Source organism: Alosa sapidissima, chromosome 15 (genome assembly GCF_018492685.1).
Source record: "Alosa sapidissima isolate fAloSap1 chromosome 15, fAloSap1.pri, whole genome shotgun sequence".
In the NCBI taxonomy this organism is placed as follows: domain Eukaryota; kingdom Metazoa; phylum Chordata; class Actinopteri; order Clupeiformes; family Clupeidae; genus Alosa; species Alosa sapidissima.
Genome location: NC_055971.1, coordinates 28370120 through 28387394, shown reverse-complemented (window position 1 = coordinate 28387394; position 17275 = coordinate 28370120). Strand labels below are relative to the sequence as shown.

At 40.9% G+C, this 17275-nt stretch overlaps 1 protein-coding gene across 1 annotated transcript; it reads right to left on the bottom strand.

Moving 5' to 3' along the window:
• Positions 1-1797: 1797 nt before the first annotated feature.
• si:zfos-464b6.2 lies at positions 1798-12805 on the bottom strand. Its single transcript, XM_042062757.1, has 2 exons — positions 12663-12805; positions 1798-3179 (listed from the first exon to the last, which is right to left on the bottom strand). Exons 1-2 carry the CDS (start codon positions 12691-12693, stop codon positions 1816-1818), a joined length of 1395 nt encoding a protein of 464 aa, XP_041918691.1. The 5' UTR covers positions 12694-12805; the 3' UTR covers positions 1798-1815.
• Positions 12806-17275: the final 4470 nt, after the last annotated feature.

Sequence of the window (17275 nt, the reverse complement as noted above, 5' to 3'; positions counted from 1 at the left end):
TGTTGCACTTTTTGTGTATTGGCTGCCATTTTAATGGTAAACGTTTATTTGTTTGTTTTTAAAAATAAAGTGAATAGAAATTTGTCACGTTTATCTAAAGCATTAGTCTGCAGACCTCAGTTTGCCTGCAAAAGGACCCAAAGCTACCATCTTTGCCCATATAAGGACATCCAGATCTTGGTCCTTTGGGTGCCGACTATTTGTCCATCCTTCCTCCTGTCCTAACCCCTCCTAATTAAGTTATTGAAAGAAAGGAGGATGGAGAATGAAGGAGAGGCAGATATGAGAAATGAGATGTCTCACTCGTGCATCACTTTTAAGAGATGTCAATAGACCCCTGAGGTTTGCCTACAAAAAGGAACCAAAGCAGCCATATTTGCCCATATAAGGAGATCCGGATGTTAATTGAAGCTAACTACCTAGGGCAAGTTGCATTGTAAGTTAGCTCTGGAGTAGCAAAGATCAAAGTGTGCCGTCTTCACGTACCGAACATCACAGTATCCACTCGAAGGCAGAGGACAAAACTGTCTAGAGCAAACAGTCTGCATTTCTGATTTCTTCGTCCCCACAAGAGTTTAACAGGTGCGATAATTCAAAATCCCCATGTTATTTTCCCTTAGGAAAAAATCTCAAGATACCGGATCGCCTTATATGGGCAAAGATGGCAGCTTTTTTGTAGGTGAACTTTGTCTATTACTGATGGGGCACATCACCTCTGCATGGCCAGAATATACAGACCATTTTACATGCAAATTGCAGAGAATATGAACTTATACCAAAGCCTACAAATATCATATGAACATGGAGTATTCTCACTTGTTGACCCTGAAAATGTGGTCATGTTTGATTTGAGTTTTTGAGACATGAATGAATACTTAACACGAGAACAGAGAAGCCGCATGAGCTTGGGATGCACCCTATTGCCCCACAGACTCCATATTGCGCCGAGGCCATGATGCCAGGCAGACTGACATGCGGTCCTCCATGTTTTCATGATTCAGTAGCCTGACCCTGATGCCTAAGCATCTTCGCTCATTGTCATATCACTGAGATAATAGTGTAGCTCCTTTTGTTTACATTTCCAGTACTAGTGCAGTGCCCGTTCAAACATGCTATGTAGCCCAATTACATGCCTGCAGGTAGGCCTGCTTTAAAATTAGGATGATAGGGAAAAACATAATTCCAGGTAAACATTCAATAATGAATAGGCCTACAGATAATATAATAAATGTGAGCAGAATTTAAGCATGGCTGCATGTGACATTTTTTACAAATCAAAATGACATAATCCTAAGAGCTGTTTTGAGTCAAGGCTATGCTTAGCCTATTGAATAACTTGACGATAGAGAAAACAAACCATTTTGTGGAATGATGCATCATATGTAATTTGCAACGGTGTGCCTCAAAAATAGTCTCTGGTGGCCTATAAGTGACATCACACTCTGCCGCTCGTTGCTTGTCGCTGGTTATGCTTTGCGCTGTGTTCGTCTTACTTTAGCAGTTTTTCAATGAGGAAATCATAGTTTCTCTTCTCAGCACCAGCTGGTACCCTAGACCCTTCTCTTGCTGACTGCAACCCACTACTTGAGGTTTCAGTTCACTGTGAAAGTGAAATTAAGTTCAGGATGCCTGGAATGTACCTTCTTAGAGATGTTTTTGTCCGTTAAAGTACAGTAAATGTATGACTTTTGACATAATTGTCACTGCAACCATAATTTAACTTGGCACAGATTCATTTACCCAACAATATAATGGATAGGTAAAACAATACAGCCGCTAGATGACATCATAGTATTATAGTATAACAGTGGCGCACTATTTTGCAGAGGTCTTGTTTAACACACTTGAAACAGTAGGGATGAGGCGAGGGGCATAATCCCAAAGCCGCTCGTCCCGTATAAGTTTGTCATTGCTGACATCCTGCCGCCAGGGGGCTCTGATGTGGTAATTCCTGGCCACATCACGATTAACACGGACCCCTGTGCTGTCCGCCGACAGAAGGCCATGCACCGTTGTGCGGTATACTGTTCGGGGATTAACGATCACCTTGAAGTTGTTGAATGCGTTAGGGTCGTTCGGCTCGCACCAAACGTGATCCAAGATGTCCACACCAGTGACGCCCTGCCACTCCTTCGGCCGCTGCGCCGCGTTCCTCCCGCCCACTGTGTTCCGGAACACGTTGTTCTCGAACTCAAAGCTAGTGTAACTACCGTACTTCTGTTCCAACACAGGCAGCAGTTCCGTCCAGCTGTTCACCATGACCGGCACAATGACCTCGTCCAGATCCTGCAGCACCACATACTGTGTCTGGTACATGAAACGGTACACGCAGTCGTTCAGTGCTGCAATTTGTCCAAAGTAATGCAGGTCTCCTGGAGACACCGATGGCTGCCACCCTCGTGACACTTTAATATACTGCGTTATCGGCCAGGGAATGATCTCGACAAAGCCTTCCTTGACGTAATAATCCAGCACTCTCTGCGTGGCTGTGTTGCAGCTGGATTTGTAGATAGCTACGTGCTGGGCCCCCAGTAGTCGGAACATCTCCAGGGTCTGTACCAACTGCAGGACATTGGTGTAGTCATACATCACAGAGATACAGACGGTAAACTGGTATGGGAAGGACTCTCGACGCTCCTGTAGGTTCCGAATGGGGAGAAAAGACGGCTTCTGGATCCCTAGAGGCCTCTTGTAAATCGCCACATGGGAAAGCGTCAAGCAATTCTCGGGGACCGAGCACAAGATGTCTGCCGTGCCAAAGTTAAATCCAAAGTGGTCAGAGTGGATATCTTGCATGGCGTCGCTACTCTTGAGTTCTTCATCACAGCAAAACAAGCAGGAATAGCTGACAGCCTCCGTACGTTTCACTACAGCTATTGTGCGGATTTGCGACCTCGACCGATGCTCCATGTACGATGAGACTAAGTAAGTCCTGGAGCCATTGACCTGGAGCAGAGGGTTCACGCTCTCCGGAAGGCCACAGACACTCTTAGGCACACTTCTACCACTTGGATAAGGAGCTCTTAGGCTGTCTCCGAATCTACTGTTCTCTTCTATGTAGAGGAGGAGGAGATAGACTACAGTTACTAGCAAGAACACCCCCATAAGTCTGCGTATGAGGTGGCCATGACTGGACGTTGTGGGTATCAGTGGGTCCTTAATCCCCTTAATTATTACTTCTGCAAAATATAAAGCACAAGGAGAGAACATCAACAAAGAGTCAAACATCCCAGGGAAGACACAGATAATCAAACATCCCAGATAGGAAAATCAGATTGGCAGGTGGTATGCCGCCGGTGGCGTGCCACTTGTGGTCCACCGTTGGACCACCATCTCTTTAAATTTAACTTGTCATGAATATTAAGAAAAGTTAATAAAATTATATATGGAGTATAACTAAACAAATGAAAAAGATTTTAGACCAATATAATATTGCTCAATTTGTCTGCAACCTGCCAGAGAACCGATGAGTAAAAAATGCCAGCAGACCGCCAGCTATGCCCCTAATGGACCGACAGCGGTCTGCCAGCCTCTTGCTATCTGTTATGCAGTTATGATGACAAAAGCTAAATCACTAATCTTACTGTTTCATTATTATGTATTATGTATAGGGCTGTAACGATATGTTAATCGAAACCAAAACCGCGACGCTCATATCTACGTGCTGTGAAAAGGCAGAACCGCGACACACCCTTTCTAGTGTTTCACACAGTGCTTTGCAGCTTAGGTCGCCGCTTAAGCAACACATCTCCTGCTTCACTTACCGGTAGCCTACGTTTTCCAAAAATAAAAATAAATCATAATTTCATACCTCTCGTTGCTTTCATTGTAGACTATGTGTTCAACTTTACCAAACAGTAGAAGTAAACCCCCTCTCCTTGCCCAGCTCGCTCTCCCTCTCCCTCTCACACTCACACTCACACTCACACTCACACTCACACTCACACTCACACTCACACTCAATCTCAATCTCAATCTCAATCTCAATGAACACGCGCGACTCCAAAACAATCCAAATGAAACATTAACAATCGTGAAAGCATAGGACACATGCTAAACGACTAGCTAAATTACTATTATCTCCGCTTAGCATCATTAGCATGCTGCACATATTTGTTTAAAACTTTTGCATTCAAGTTGACTGATCATCTCAATACTAGGGCAGTCAAACGATTACATTTTTTAATCACGATTAATCGCTGAATTCCTATAGTTAATCACGATTAATCACATATTTTATCACATGATTAAAATTCTATTATTTTATCACATGATTAAAATTCTATTATTTTGCATTTCTGAACTTTTCAGGAGTCCATATTAACAATATAAAGCAATTATTGTGTATATTGATTGGGATTCAAATGAAAGCAAAGCAAGTTACTTTATTAACTTAACTTTAAGGTGTATGTAGGTCTATTTCATTACTTCAAATCACATTTCAAAAGATGTGCAGCAGATGCTACCGCAGAAGTGCATGCACAAAATGTACACACATTATAAAGGGCATAACAAACAGAAAATACTATATTCATACTATATTCATTATCTTTGAGTTCAGTTGAAAATAAGGAACTTTTCGACATGAGTGCACTGCCATTTTATAGGCCCACAGTTTATGGTGCACTGTCACACACATCAGTGCTGAAGTTTTTAACAGGCAAACACTGGATGAACAATGGATTTTATGGAGCGGCGTCGACCAAATATAACTGAATCGTGATTTACATGGCGGCGATGCTGGTGTGCGGAGTTGTATTAAAAAGAATGGAATCTAATGTAAATAAATGTCGAAAGCAGAGTGCATCGCGCTGTGTCCACAGCAATTTAAAACACCAGCCGACCGGGAGTTCAGAACTGCGTTGGTGTTTATTATCTTTAAACTATCTATTAATGTGAATTAATAATAAAAACTTTTTTAGTAACTCAATTTCACCTAGTTCAATTTCAACAAGTGCTGTCACATTTCTCTCAAGCCGCAAGGGGCATTAGCAGAGTCTAGTCATTGTTATTGTTTTGTGCTACATGTAGCCTCTAGCTAACCGGCTGGAAAACAAATTGTTACATTGTATTGCACGCACAGCAAGACCGTGCAATGCATGAATTGGTGACTGGGATTGAAGCAGAAATGTAATATTGTGTGTAAGAGCATTGCATCGACATTAAAATGACCAACACAGTACAAATGCAAAGAAAATACATGTCATCTCATCTCAACGAGGTAAAGGGGGCGTGCCTGCGTGAAATGCCGCAAGAAATCTGGGTAATTTACACTTTCCAACTCGGGCGGCAGATTTATGAGTGTAATGGAAAGGGAATATTTGCTAGGAAGTGTCTGGCAGCTTGAGGACAAGAAACGGTGCATCAAAGCCAGAGTCAAAATAGTAGCAGTCAAAGAGGATTGTTGACAACAGAACAAGTGACGGTGAAAAAATCTTTGGCGGCACACGATTAATGCGTCAGCCTACTAACGGCGCATCATCATAAAGATAGGCTACATTTATTCTGCATCACGCCCCATTTTAGCGGAAAACAAGTTAACATTATACCATTGATTCCAATGGGAAAGACAGCTAGTAATCACACGTTGACGTTACATCTAGTTATTAATTCACAGGACATTCAATCATTTTACTACAGCAGTTATGAAGAATTATGTGTGTAACGAAACTATGTAGCCTACATTACCAACCTAATTAGTTTCCAATACCCCAATGTTGAGGACAAATTTAGCACGAGGTTCGTATCGAACGGTGAGTCAAAAATCGTGATAGGCCTACAAACCAAATTATTATTATTATTATTATTATTATTATTATTATTATTGTTTACACATATTACTACAAGCACACAGCTCAAAGCACTTAAGAGTTAGTCAGGTTTGCTTCTAAACAAATACCCTCTCACAACTGATCAAAGCCGTAAGCCAGTGGTCCCCAAACTTTTTCTTCCGAGGGCCAGCTCATATGCCTGGCTCTAAGAGGGGGCCAGAGACTCGGAGTATAAGAGTAACCATAAATAGCTTAGTGCTATGAACAACAGCAGTCTACCTTAGTTGAATATCCCATTACATTTAATCATAGGCTACTGCAATTTAATACCATTGTTAGCTGTGTTTATGTTGCCATCATGCCATACCAGTGTAAAATGTAGCTCAAATGAAATAATACTAATAAAAAGACTTTAGCATTGCCAAAAGTATTAGCAGGGAGTTCCAAAAGTATATTTTATTAAAAATGTGTGAACTCTGAACTCTGTGTCTTTGCATACACAGCTCAAGTTGTGAACAAGCAATATCCTACAAATAATTTAAAGTTCTCAAACTTTGAGAGCTGGCAAAAACATCTGAAATGACCACCATTCTAACTTTCACTCACCTGATGAGAACTTTTGAACGAGTGAATAAAAAATAGAAATAATTATCCCAGAAAGTCCCAGAAATATGACTTGAATAGAAGTTAGTTAGTTATTATGACCGCCGCGCAGCGAAGCGGCGGTCATATAGGTTTAGTCAGATTTTTTTTTTTTTTTTTTTTTTTTATTTTTTTTTAATTTTTTCTTTTTTTTCTTTTTCGCATGCCCAAATTTCCGTCAATGATTCCCGGGACACTGAAAGACCGGGGTACACGAAACTTGGTGGACATGTAACCCCACATGGATAGCATGGAACCATCGTTTTTCGTTTTGATCTGTAGCCCCCCCGCTGAATTGGACCCCCCGAAAGGAGGGTAGGGCAGACACAGTTTTCTGTGAATATCTCGAAAACCGTAGGGTTTAGGAGGACCATTTTTTTTTTTGTATGTTGATCTCAAGGGGCCATGTCAACCCATTCCATAACCACTCATTTCATGTATAGCGCCACCTAGTTAAACACAAAAAAGTAAAAATGAGGTGGTGTAATTGAAGGTATCTGTGACCTAACATAGTCAAAACTGCACGAAATTGGAAGTGTAGGATCATTATGACACCCTCTGTATGCACGCCAAGTTTTGTGGAATTCCGTTCATGGGGGGCCACACAATAAATTAATTTATGTTACTATACACCAACTGGCCTGTAGGTGGCCGGAGACAGTTTTCTGTGAATATCTCGAGAACCGTAGGGCCTAGGAGGTCCACCTTTTTTTTGTATGTTGGTCTTAAGGGGGCATGTCAACCCATCCCATTACCACTTATTTCATGTATAGCGCCACCTAGTTAAAAATTAAAAAGCAAAAAATTAGGTGTTTTCATCTCAATATCTCTGGCTGACAAGGTCAAAACTGCACGAAATTAAAAGTGTAGGATCATTATGACACCCTCTGAATGCATGCCAAGTTTTGTGTACTTTCGTTCATGGGGGGCCTTACAATAAAATAATTTATGTGTACATTTAGTGACGTACACCAACAAGGATTCCCGGGACACTGAAAGACCGGGGTACACAAAACTTGGTGGGCATGTAACCCCACATGGATAGCATGGAACCATCGTTTTTCATTTTGATCTGCAGCCCCCCCGCTGGACTGGACCCCCCGAAAGGAGGGTAGGGCAGACACAGTTCTCTGTGAATCTTTTATGGTATGTTGGTCTCAAGGGCCCACATCAACCTGGCTCATAATCACTCATTTGTGATTTGCCCCCCCCGCCCCGGTCAAAAATGAAAATGCAATATTATTCTGCTTTAATCGCCCCTATCTTCAGTTAAGATGTTCAGAACTGCACCAAATTTCATGTGTATGATTGACCTGGCATTCTCTGGGGGTCTGGGGGTATGCCAAGTTTCGTAGAATTTCATCCATGGGGGGGGCTAAAAAAATTAGGTTATGTGTACATTTAGTGACTGTACACTCATTGACCTGTAAATGGCGGTGCACACATATAAACATGCACACACACAGGCACCCACATACTATCGGTATTAGAACGGCCGATACATAATTACAAATTCAATAGGATCAAAAGAAAGCCAAAATATTCATCATCATCATCATGGCTGCATTTTCAGTATTGGCGATAAGTAGTCGTTTGTCCACTAGATGGCGCATCGTTGCAGTGAGACGTAATTTTTTTGGAAGTTAAAAGTGGGTTGAAAAAATAATGGACACTTCCTACAAGGACTGTAATTTACCGCAGCGAACATCTAATAAGGACAGGACGATGTTCACATGAAGTGTAAGTGAGGATGAAGTGAGGATGTTTATCGGACATGCTTGGTTTTTACTGCAGGTACGTTAATCTTGTAATATCAATAAGGACCTAGGTAATGTTACCGTTAGCGTTGGTTGAGTGATGGAGGCCCATTTGATTGATTGCATTTGTAGAAAACTATAAATGCGGTTATACCAAGCAAATTGATAGCAGCACTGTTTGTATCTTTCGACTGTCATTTATTGCACGTGCTACAAAATCATTCTGTGCAATGGAAGATTTACCAACGTTACACCGGTCTGATACAGTTTTGCCTATACATGCGTGAGACTGAGATGCCTGTTTATTTTGTTTTAAGTGCGTGCAGGGTGTGAGAGGGGAATCGATGTGCTTTGATTCCAGCTTGGTAGTTGTAGTCTGTGAAATTAAAAAGCACGTGTGTGTGAAGTATCCAAACAATGACACCTTCATTTCATTATGGCTGCTTTAGCAACACACCTTAAGCTACTGTGTAGTGGGTCCCATTTAGAAGTGGCTACTTCATTCGCGCTTTCCTTGACTCATGGAACTGCGTGAATGTTATTACAACTTTTCGCCACGATATGGCAGTTTAAGTCCGCTTGATACTGTAAGTCGTAAGCCATTGGTTTCCAAAGGAGATTTTATTTGTGTCGCCAGCATAGCCTATTGACAATTTATGTTGTAAATAGGCCTACCTTATAATCCTACCTGTAGCTTAGGGAAGCTAACCGCTTTCTATTAGGATCTAGTTTGTTAGTTACAGTTTTGTCATAACTCCCTAATGCATTTTTGCATTTAGAATAGCCAGAGCGTGTATATCTCAATCTGAAAATTAAACAATATCGGGTGCCTATGGACTAGGCTGGGTGAACCCAGCCTGATCTGCCCGCTATTTATTTTTTGATTTCTTAAAAGATTGAGCTTGGTCTGATGAAAGCCATACTAGCCATGGACCTCAGTTACACAATGCAAGGGAACATGAATCAGCCTATATTTGCACGAACAATAAAGGACAAAAGCTCTTCAACTTTGGCCCGTTAAAATGTGTATGAACTGTCTAGCGACGCATTTCATCAAGGCCCATTTGGACATGTCAGTTATTTGCACCACTGGTTAGATGTAAAACAGCATTTCGTTTCAGACTACTGTTACTTAATTTGTGCATTAACAATAACGTTTTAGACTACTGTTACTTAATTTGTGCATTGACAATAAAGTATTACATGAACTAAAGATGACTAAAATCTTATGTAGAAGAAGAAATATTCACAAAAAATCCATCCATCCAAAAATGACCTTTGTTTTTGATAGCTGTTGAAAACGGCATGGAACTGACAGAGATGTTTTTGTTTATAAATACATAAAAAATAAATAAATAAATAAATAACATTATGCTGATACCTTTTGCTTTTCCCAAATACAATGTAGCCTACAGGTGTAAGTGACCTTTCATCAATCCAGTTGCAATGGATGAACTGTGATGACCTGCCCTACTTGTGATTGTTTAGAGATTTTAAAGGTTTTATAACAATGCTACATCTTCTTTGGCTATTCTACAATCTATTCACCTTTTCAGCACAAGTAGGCTACTTTCTGTGCAGCCGCACACACACACTCAGGCATGCCAAACAAGCATACACAAAAGTTTCAAGAGTGGGGGATGGAGTAAAAGATGGAGACAAATTGAAGTGTGATTTATTTTCGCGGAATGGATGTACAGGACTGAGCGGCGGTCATATTTTGTACCGCTATGCGGTACATCTAGTTAACAATTAATTGATAAACTTTTAGAATACTTTGAGCACTGATGCAGTTAGCATAGGCCTCTTACATTGTTTGCAGGTAGGCCTACTATACAGTACATTTCATTCCGTTTTCGATGGCAAGCGTGCGGGCCGGATGCTATATACCACGGACATGTTTTGGGGGCCACCCAAAATGAGGCAGCGGGCCGTAGTTTGGGGACCACTGCCGTAAGCTATGTTATACACATGCCTGAGGCTACACTGTTTATGCTCACAATTGTGGTAAAAAATATCACACAATGCTGTAGTAAATCATGACTAGAGATTCTCTGCCCGAGCCACAGAATGTGCACAGGCTCTGGACGGGTCTGGCTGGATTGTTTGAGCCCGATCTAAGCTCTTATCATGATACAAACTGTTTGTGGTACTTCCCTTTTTATTTACAAGCACAAGGACAAGCACTGTGGCTGAAAATTCACCTCTGGCTATGTTTGCTCATCAGCATTGTTTGGACACATGCCCATTTTTGTAAAAGTTCAGCACTGCAACTCATATGAGCTCAGCATCTCAAGAATGGCTAACAGTGTTTCTCAGTCACTTTGGTGCATTTCTTGAACCATCATACATAAGCACAACAGTGAGTGCATTTCTCAAAAAAATTGTACAAACTGCACAACTGCCTACAAAAGCACATAACTTGACCAAAATGTTTCAAAAGCAAATGTCAATCATGTCAGTGCCATCAGAATGACAAGTCATAATGCTTTGCTATGTTGTCAATATAATAGTTCACTCTGTAAGCAAGAAAATCTGTAAAACCATTAAGGCCAACTTGGGCCGTTTTATGATGATAAGAAACTGCTTGACTTTTGACTGTGCTTTTACTTTCATGAATTCTATGATTATTTCACATATATCTTATGGCTTAACCACATGGTCCCAAGCTAACCAGTCATCACTTAAGGCCATAGAGTGTCTATATAACTGAGCCTTGAAAGTCCTGGACAAGAAGAGAATAAGACACCATCACTGCCAAATTCTAACCCAAACATAAGATTTTAAGTTTTGCTAATTGTATCTCTTTACACTTTGTTAAATTGTCTTCAAATGCCCAAAAAACACTGCTCCCCCACCCCTTTGCAAAATAATAATAAGACCAGACCAGTAGTACCAGATCCACCACCCGAGCAGCGTCAAAAGGCAATTGTAGTATCCCCTTCCGTAGAACATCATTTGCCCAAACATTCACATTTGCCACCTTAAAAAAAACAAATTGTGGCTAATTCAGGAACAATATTGCTCTCATATTTAGTTTTCTCACTGTGCTCTCTCTCTTTCCTTTTTCATTTTATTTCTCTATTATTTTCAATAACCTTACCCTTAATCTGTATTTTTATTTTTAACCAAAAGCCCTACTAGGGACAAGTGTCTTCAGCTAAAAACACTATGATACATACACCAGATGACTGCTTAAATAAACTTTAATATAATACTCCATTTGTCTCCAGAATTTATATTTTAAAAATAAATGACAAACTAGAGTATATTTGTAAACTCTATATTACACAGAATGCAATGGCTATTTGACTAATTACTTAACCTGAGGATTTTTTAAAACTAAGGCTTAGACTCGTTTTGGACCTATAGCTATAAGACTTTGTATTTGTATTTGTATTTGTATTTTTGTATCCAAAAATAATTCAGTGGAAATGCATGGATTCCAGTTTCTTCCAGTAGCAGCAACTGGAATCCATGCATTTCCACTGAATTATTTTTGGAATCTGATCCCTTATCATAGCTGTTCATTCTTACTCGTTGCTCGACTTATCGTGACTAAATTCAAGATGGCTGCAAACGCTAAACTTCGTGAAGATACTGTCTGTATAAATCGTCTTGTAAGTAAACTACCAGTGCTTTTTCAAAGTTCTCAATGTCTCGTTTTAAATGTCAGGGCCCTCGGAAGTCTACCAATGAAGTGTGGAGATACATTGAGCCTCGTAAATGGGTGTAAAACAGTGATTTATTTGCATGGCTAGCCCGATGCCGAAGCACCACTATTGAAAAAGATGTTGGTAGCATCGGCTAACTAGCGCCAGATTTTGGAGTGCAGGGGACAAGCCGAGATGGGCTATGAGACATACGTTCACACTCGGTATCATGTTTCGATACACTTTAGGTCAATATCACACCGGAATTCTCCTTTAATGAATTTACCATGTTTTTTTTTTTTTTTTTATCTGTTCCAGCATTAGGTCTTCGGCTACCATGCACTGTGAAAAGATGCCCCAAATACAGTCTATCTAGAAACGCTGTTTATTATATCTGCAATGTAAGCACAGTTATCTTTAATTAGTAGGCTATGGTAGGCCCACTAGTCAAAAAGCAATGGCTGATATCAATTACCGCATTACCGATTTAAAGTTAAAACGGCTTGCCATACACACCCTGTTAACCAGGGCTGGGTTAACTTTGGGAACTTCAGCCGCAGTCGGAGAAATGCACTTCTATTGGCTAGACATCACAAAATCTGAAAAAGCTATTTTCTCCTTAGGCCTACACCACAACAGAATACAGAATAAGCGTGCGTCTCTCGCCGCAATAGCCTACAAGAACTTTAAACCAAATATTTAATTAATAATTGCTTCAACACATAGCCTGCTGTATAGCTTAATTTGTTGCCCTACATTGCTGTGTCCAAAAGCCAAAGAACTCCGTTGGTTTCTCTCAAATAACGACGTGGACGTTAAAATTGTTAGCCATAGCCTACCTTTATTATTCATCTGATTCTCTGTCCACATGTCAACATTTCCCGTTTGAAAACCATATTTCTCTTGAGAAGACTACGGCAAGCAACTGCATTTGAAGCCTCCACGGAACAAGAAGCACGATGTGGCTGAGGAGGGGCGGTGATGAGTTTCCTATTGGTTAGACTGTGATGAAAGTCTCCTCTTATGCGTATTGTCAAGATTAACGCCACTAAATGAACTATGCCCACAGTTGCATATAGAATGAATGTTCATGCATCGTGTTTCACGTTTTTAATTCATTATAATGTATTTTCGTCTCTTAAAGTTGTAAATGATTCCATGCAAATAGAGCAAATAACGGATGCGTCTTGCTTAGGCGTGCAAGGTGTCGTCGGACTAATTTCTCTGAAGCGTTGCATTCAACACGAGGTTAAAAGGGCAGTGGCGGACATTACTTGAGTACATTTACTCATTTACTGTACTTAAGTCGTTTTTTCACGTATCTGTAGCCTACTTTGAGTATTTTTGTTAAACTTTTTACTTTTACTCCAGTAGGCCTACATTTCTAGACCAAATATCTTACTCTTTACTTGACTACATTTTATGACAGCTCAAGTACAGCTGAAGTTCCTTTTGCAAAAAAGACTGTCCAAATACACGTACACTTACATCTGTATTTTCTAGCGAGCTAGGCTTTAATGGTGTTGCCTAAGCTATGTTATTGTTATAATTAGGCCTACTGTACCTTGTTGACCCCTTTTCACAATATTGATGTTACCATAGCCTCATGACGCTATCGAGCAAATGATGATAGACAATGACAGATATAGATATACAATGACAGACAATCTGAAACTATCAAACACAAAAGGGGAACGTCTTTATTTGGTCCGAAAGTGTAGCCTAAAACAGTCTTTTTCAACCACTGTGCAGGGGCACACTAGTGTGCCGTGAGAGATCATCAGGTGTGCCGCAGAAAATTACCCAAATGTCACTCACTGGTCCAGAAAAGCAACTGTTGCATCAAAGAATTTATAACCACATGCTCTCATTGATTGTATGATTGCATTATTTGTGGTATGCAGGCATTGTACAACGGGGGCCCCATATCCAGTATTCACAGAATCATCACATATCCAGTTCATAACATTAAATTAGATATAGTCACCTACAAATGAAACAGAGGGCGCTTGTTTTATTGAGCAGGTCTTGCATAGAAGCCATAATAAGGCCATATCTGTGTATTCTTTTTTGTAAGTTTTAGGCTATGGTATGTTTATTTTTTCTTCACACAGGATGTTAGTGTGCCGTGGGACATTTTAACACAAAAAAGGTTGAAAAACACTGGCCTAAATCATTCAACAATGCAAAAAGTGGTTAGGCTACTTTTGTTCTTCCACTCGAGTGGAAATGTAAAAGGAGGACTAATACTTTTACTGGTGTAACATTTAACCATGTGTATCTCTACTTTCACTCAAGTACAGGATTTGTGTACTTCGTCCACCACTGGTTAGGGGAAAGAGAAAAGACACACATATTTAGGTATGTGCATCAACCCTTTCTAACGGTTTCCTTTTCTGGGTTCCAGAGCCTCGTGTTTGCCAGGAAGGTGAACTGGCTCACACAAGCCTTCGGATGAGAAACTACAGTTTAAGGTTCATTTACATACTGAAACCACAACTAGAACTGAACACTTAACACAAGTAGACATAAGTGAGAGGGGTGCCTCTTGCCAAGCTGTGGTCTAAAGCAAATATTAAGTTGTACATTTCTGCATTCTAAACCACTACATCCCAAAACTTTCTGTAGATACCAGAGCCCATACAACATGCTATATATATACAGTGCCTATAAAAAGTATCAAGTTCAAGTTTATTGTCATGTACTCATGAATAAGGATTTATCAGTAATGAAGAGGATGTTCAGGTGCATTTTTTTGTATCTATCCCCTAACTTATGCTTCTACCTTTTCCCTGAGTAACCTTTTCCCTGAGTTCTTTATAGTAATCTTTTGTCTTCATGGTGGAATTGTAGCTAAAAATACTGATTGAGCAGTATTCCAGACGCAGAGTACACAGGGCTTCACGACACCAATCTTGCTCCAGCTCCAACACACCACATTATTGGCTCAATGTATGCACAACATAGCACATGATGGGCTCAATGTATACACATGTCGACCTTTTGCTGCGGAAGGGGTGTGATGTGTAGACAACTGCCATATTGGCGTTACAAACTAAGCCTATGCATTTCTATGGGGGATTTTTTGAGTGCTGTGTCTCCTCATTAGAAAGTCTCTGATGTCAGTCACTTTAAGGGGGGGGGGGGGGGGTATTTATCCAATTGCTTATTTTGCATTATTTGTAGAAATCTATGTTATTGTAAAAAAAGGCCAAATTAAATTTATCAAGATTCCATTTACAAAAGCAGCTATTCTGACTTAATTAAAGAAGCACTATGCAACAATTTTAGCAAAAATGACCTTAATTATGCAGGTTGAGAGTCGTTCTGATGGTTCTACAACATTTTCTGGGTCGTTTGGTGGGTGCTCTGTCTCCCCCTATCGCTTCTCTGCGGAAAAAAACGAATATGCAACTTTCTGGACCCGGTCCGGATGTGACTCAGCGGAAGTATCCAATCGCGCCTCGAAAATATAGTCAGATTGTAGTTTTGAAAAAGCTTTACGGCAGACACCCCCCCCCCCTTAAACATGGGACCAGCTAGATATAAACAGCCAGTTGCAAGGCCATTGTTGCATTCATCATGGATCAATCGACAAATAAGAGACCCAAGAAGCGACTGTCGGAGGAACAGAAGATGAAAAGGGAATTTGACAAAAAAATAGACCAGACACGAGCGAACATTGTTGCTGTTGAAATTACCACCTCACCCGAACTATCGGCAATCTCCAAATTCACGAACGCACATGGACATACAATTCTAACACAATTTGGGAGGGCAGCAGCCTACCCGAAATTCAGCAGTCCAAATATTAGGCAGGCAAAATACTTTTCTTAATTGTCTGTCTGTGTGACTTTAAAACATCTGTTGAAAACATTTCTCGGAGTGAACGCTGCTGCGCTCCTGGTGAAATCACCGATCTGTGCCCGCCAAGACATCCATTCAAGCGAATGAGTTTAGCCTATTTCAGACGGTATTCTAAAGCCAATAATTTGTGATAAGCAATAGGCCTATTGGTTCTAATGCAAATGGTTTTGCATTAGGCCTATAGCGGGTAATAGGGCTACCACATTAATTTAACAAGAAAACTAGGCTACATGTGTCTTACTTTTAGGGGCAGCTGTGGCCCACTGGTTAGCACTCTGGACTAGTAACCGGAGGGTTGCCGGTTCGAGCCCCGACCAGTGGCCTGCGGCTGAAGTGCCCCTGAGCAAGGCACCTAACCCCTCACTGCTCCCCGAGCGCCGCCGTTGTAGCAGGCAGCTCACTGCGCCGGGATAAGTGTGTGCTTCACCTCACTGTGTGTACACTGTGTGCTGTTTGTGTTTCACTAATTCACCGATTGGGTTAAATGCAGAGACCAAATTTCCCTCACGGGATCAAAAAAGTATATATACTTAATACTTTCCTCCGATTGGAATTAATGAAATACTGTGCAGAGAGGAAGTGGAAAGGGGAAATAAGGGGGCTATTGGGCTGCTATTGGGCTGCTTTTGGGCTGCTTGAGCTAAGGTGGAAAAAGGCCCAGCCTGTGGCTTAGTGCAAAAGAAACATGCAACAGTAGGCCTGCTGGCCATGCTGAGAGCCTATTGTAAAAATTGATAGGTAAAATACAAGATACAACAATTTACAACCTAATCTCTCCTCATCATATTTGAATATGCATGCCACATGGCCTGTAATCTACCATAGCAAAATGCTGAATTAAATCAGAGTAGGCATAGGCTTTTGTCATGCAATCGTGGCAATTATGGAAATTATGGTGGAAAAAATAAGCCCATTCTAAATATTGTAGTGAGGCTATTTGCCCCCTTGTGTGACTGTCCCTGTGTTGTCCTGTGTCCCCCGTTTTCCCAGTGTGCACGCGTGTGTGTGTGCGGCTGTGCGCAAGAATGTTTCTCCCTCCCCCTTATGTTTCATAGAATGTGTCAATCAGTTTTGATGTGTTATGATTGGGGGGAGGTGTCCGCCTCCGGGAGGGAATATTTAGGGGCTTAGATAGGTCAGTGATTGATAAGGGGTGGGATTAGAATAATGAGTTCTAAGACGTTTCTTGTAGTTAGTCAGAGTTGATGTGGATTACGTGTGGATGAGTTGTGTTGTGCTGTTGTGTGTGAGAGTGAGAAGAGCGATTGGAAAGTAGGAGTAGATTAGAAGGGGACACCTCCTACTGACCGTACTAGTTTGTACAGTGTCGGTAGAGAGATTTTTCATCGGCACTATGATAATAATAGGACCTGTTAAGGAATTGCGGGGAACATAGAACCCTTTTTCAAAAAATGGGTTCTATGTTCCCCGACAATTAGCGGGAAACATAGGACCCTTTTTCTAAAAAAGGGTCCTATGTTCCCCAGTATGTATTGCAACCGGAGTACAACAACTTTTGGGGGAAAACGGGGAACATAGGACCCTTTTTCTGAAAAAGGGGAACATAGGACCCGGGGAACATAGG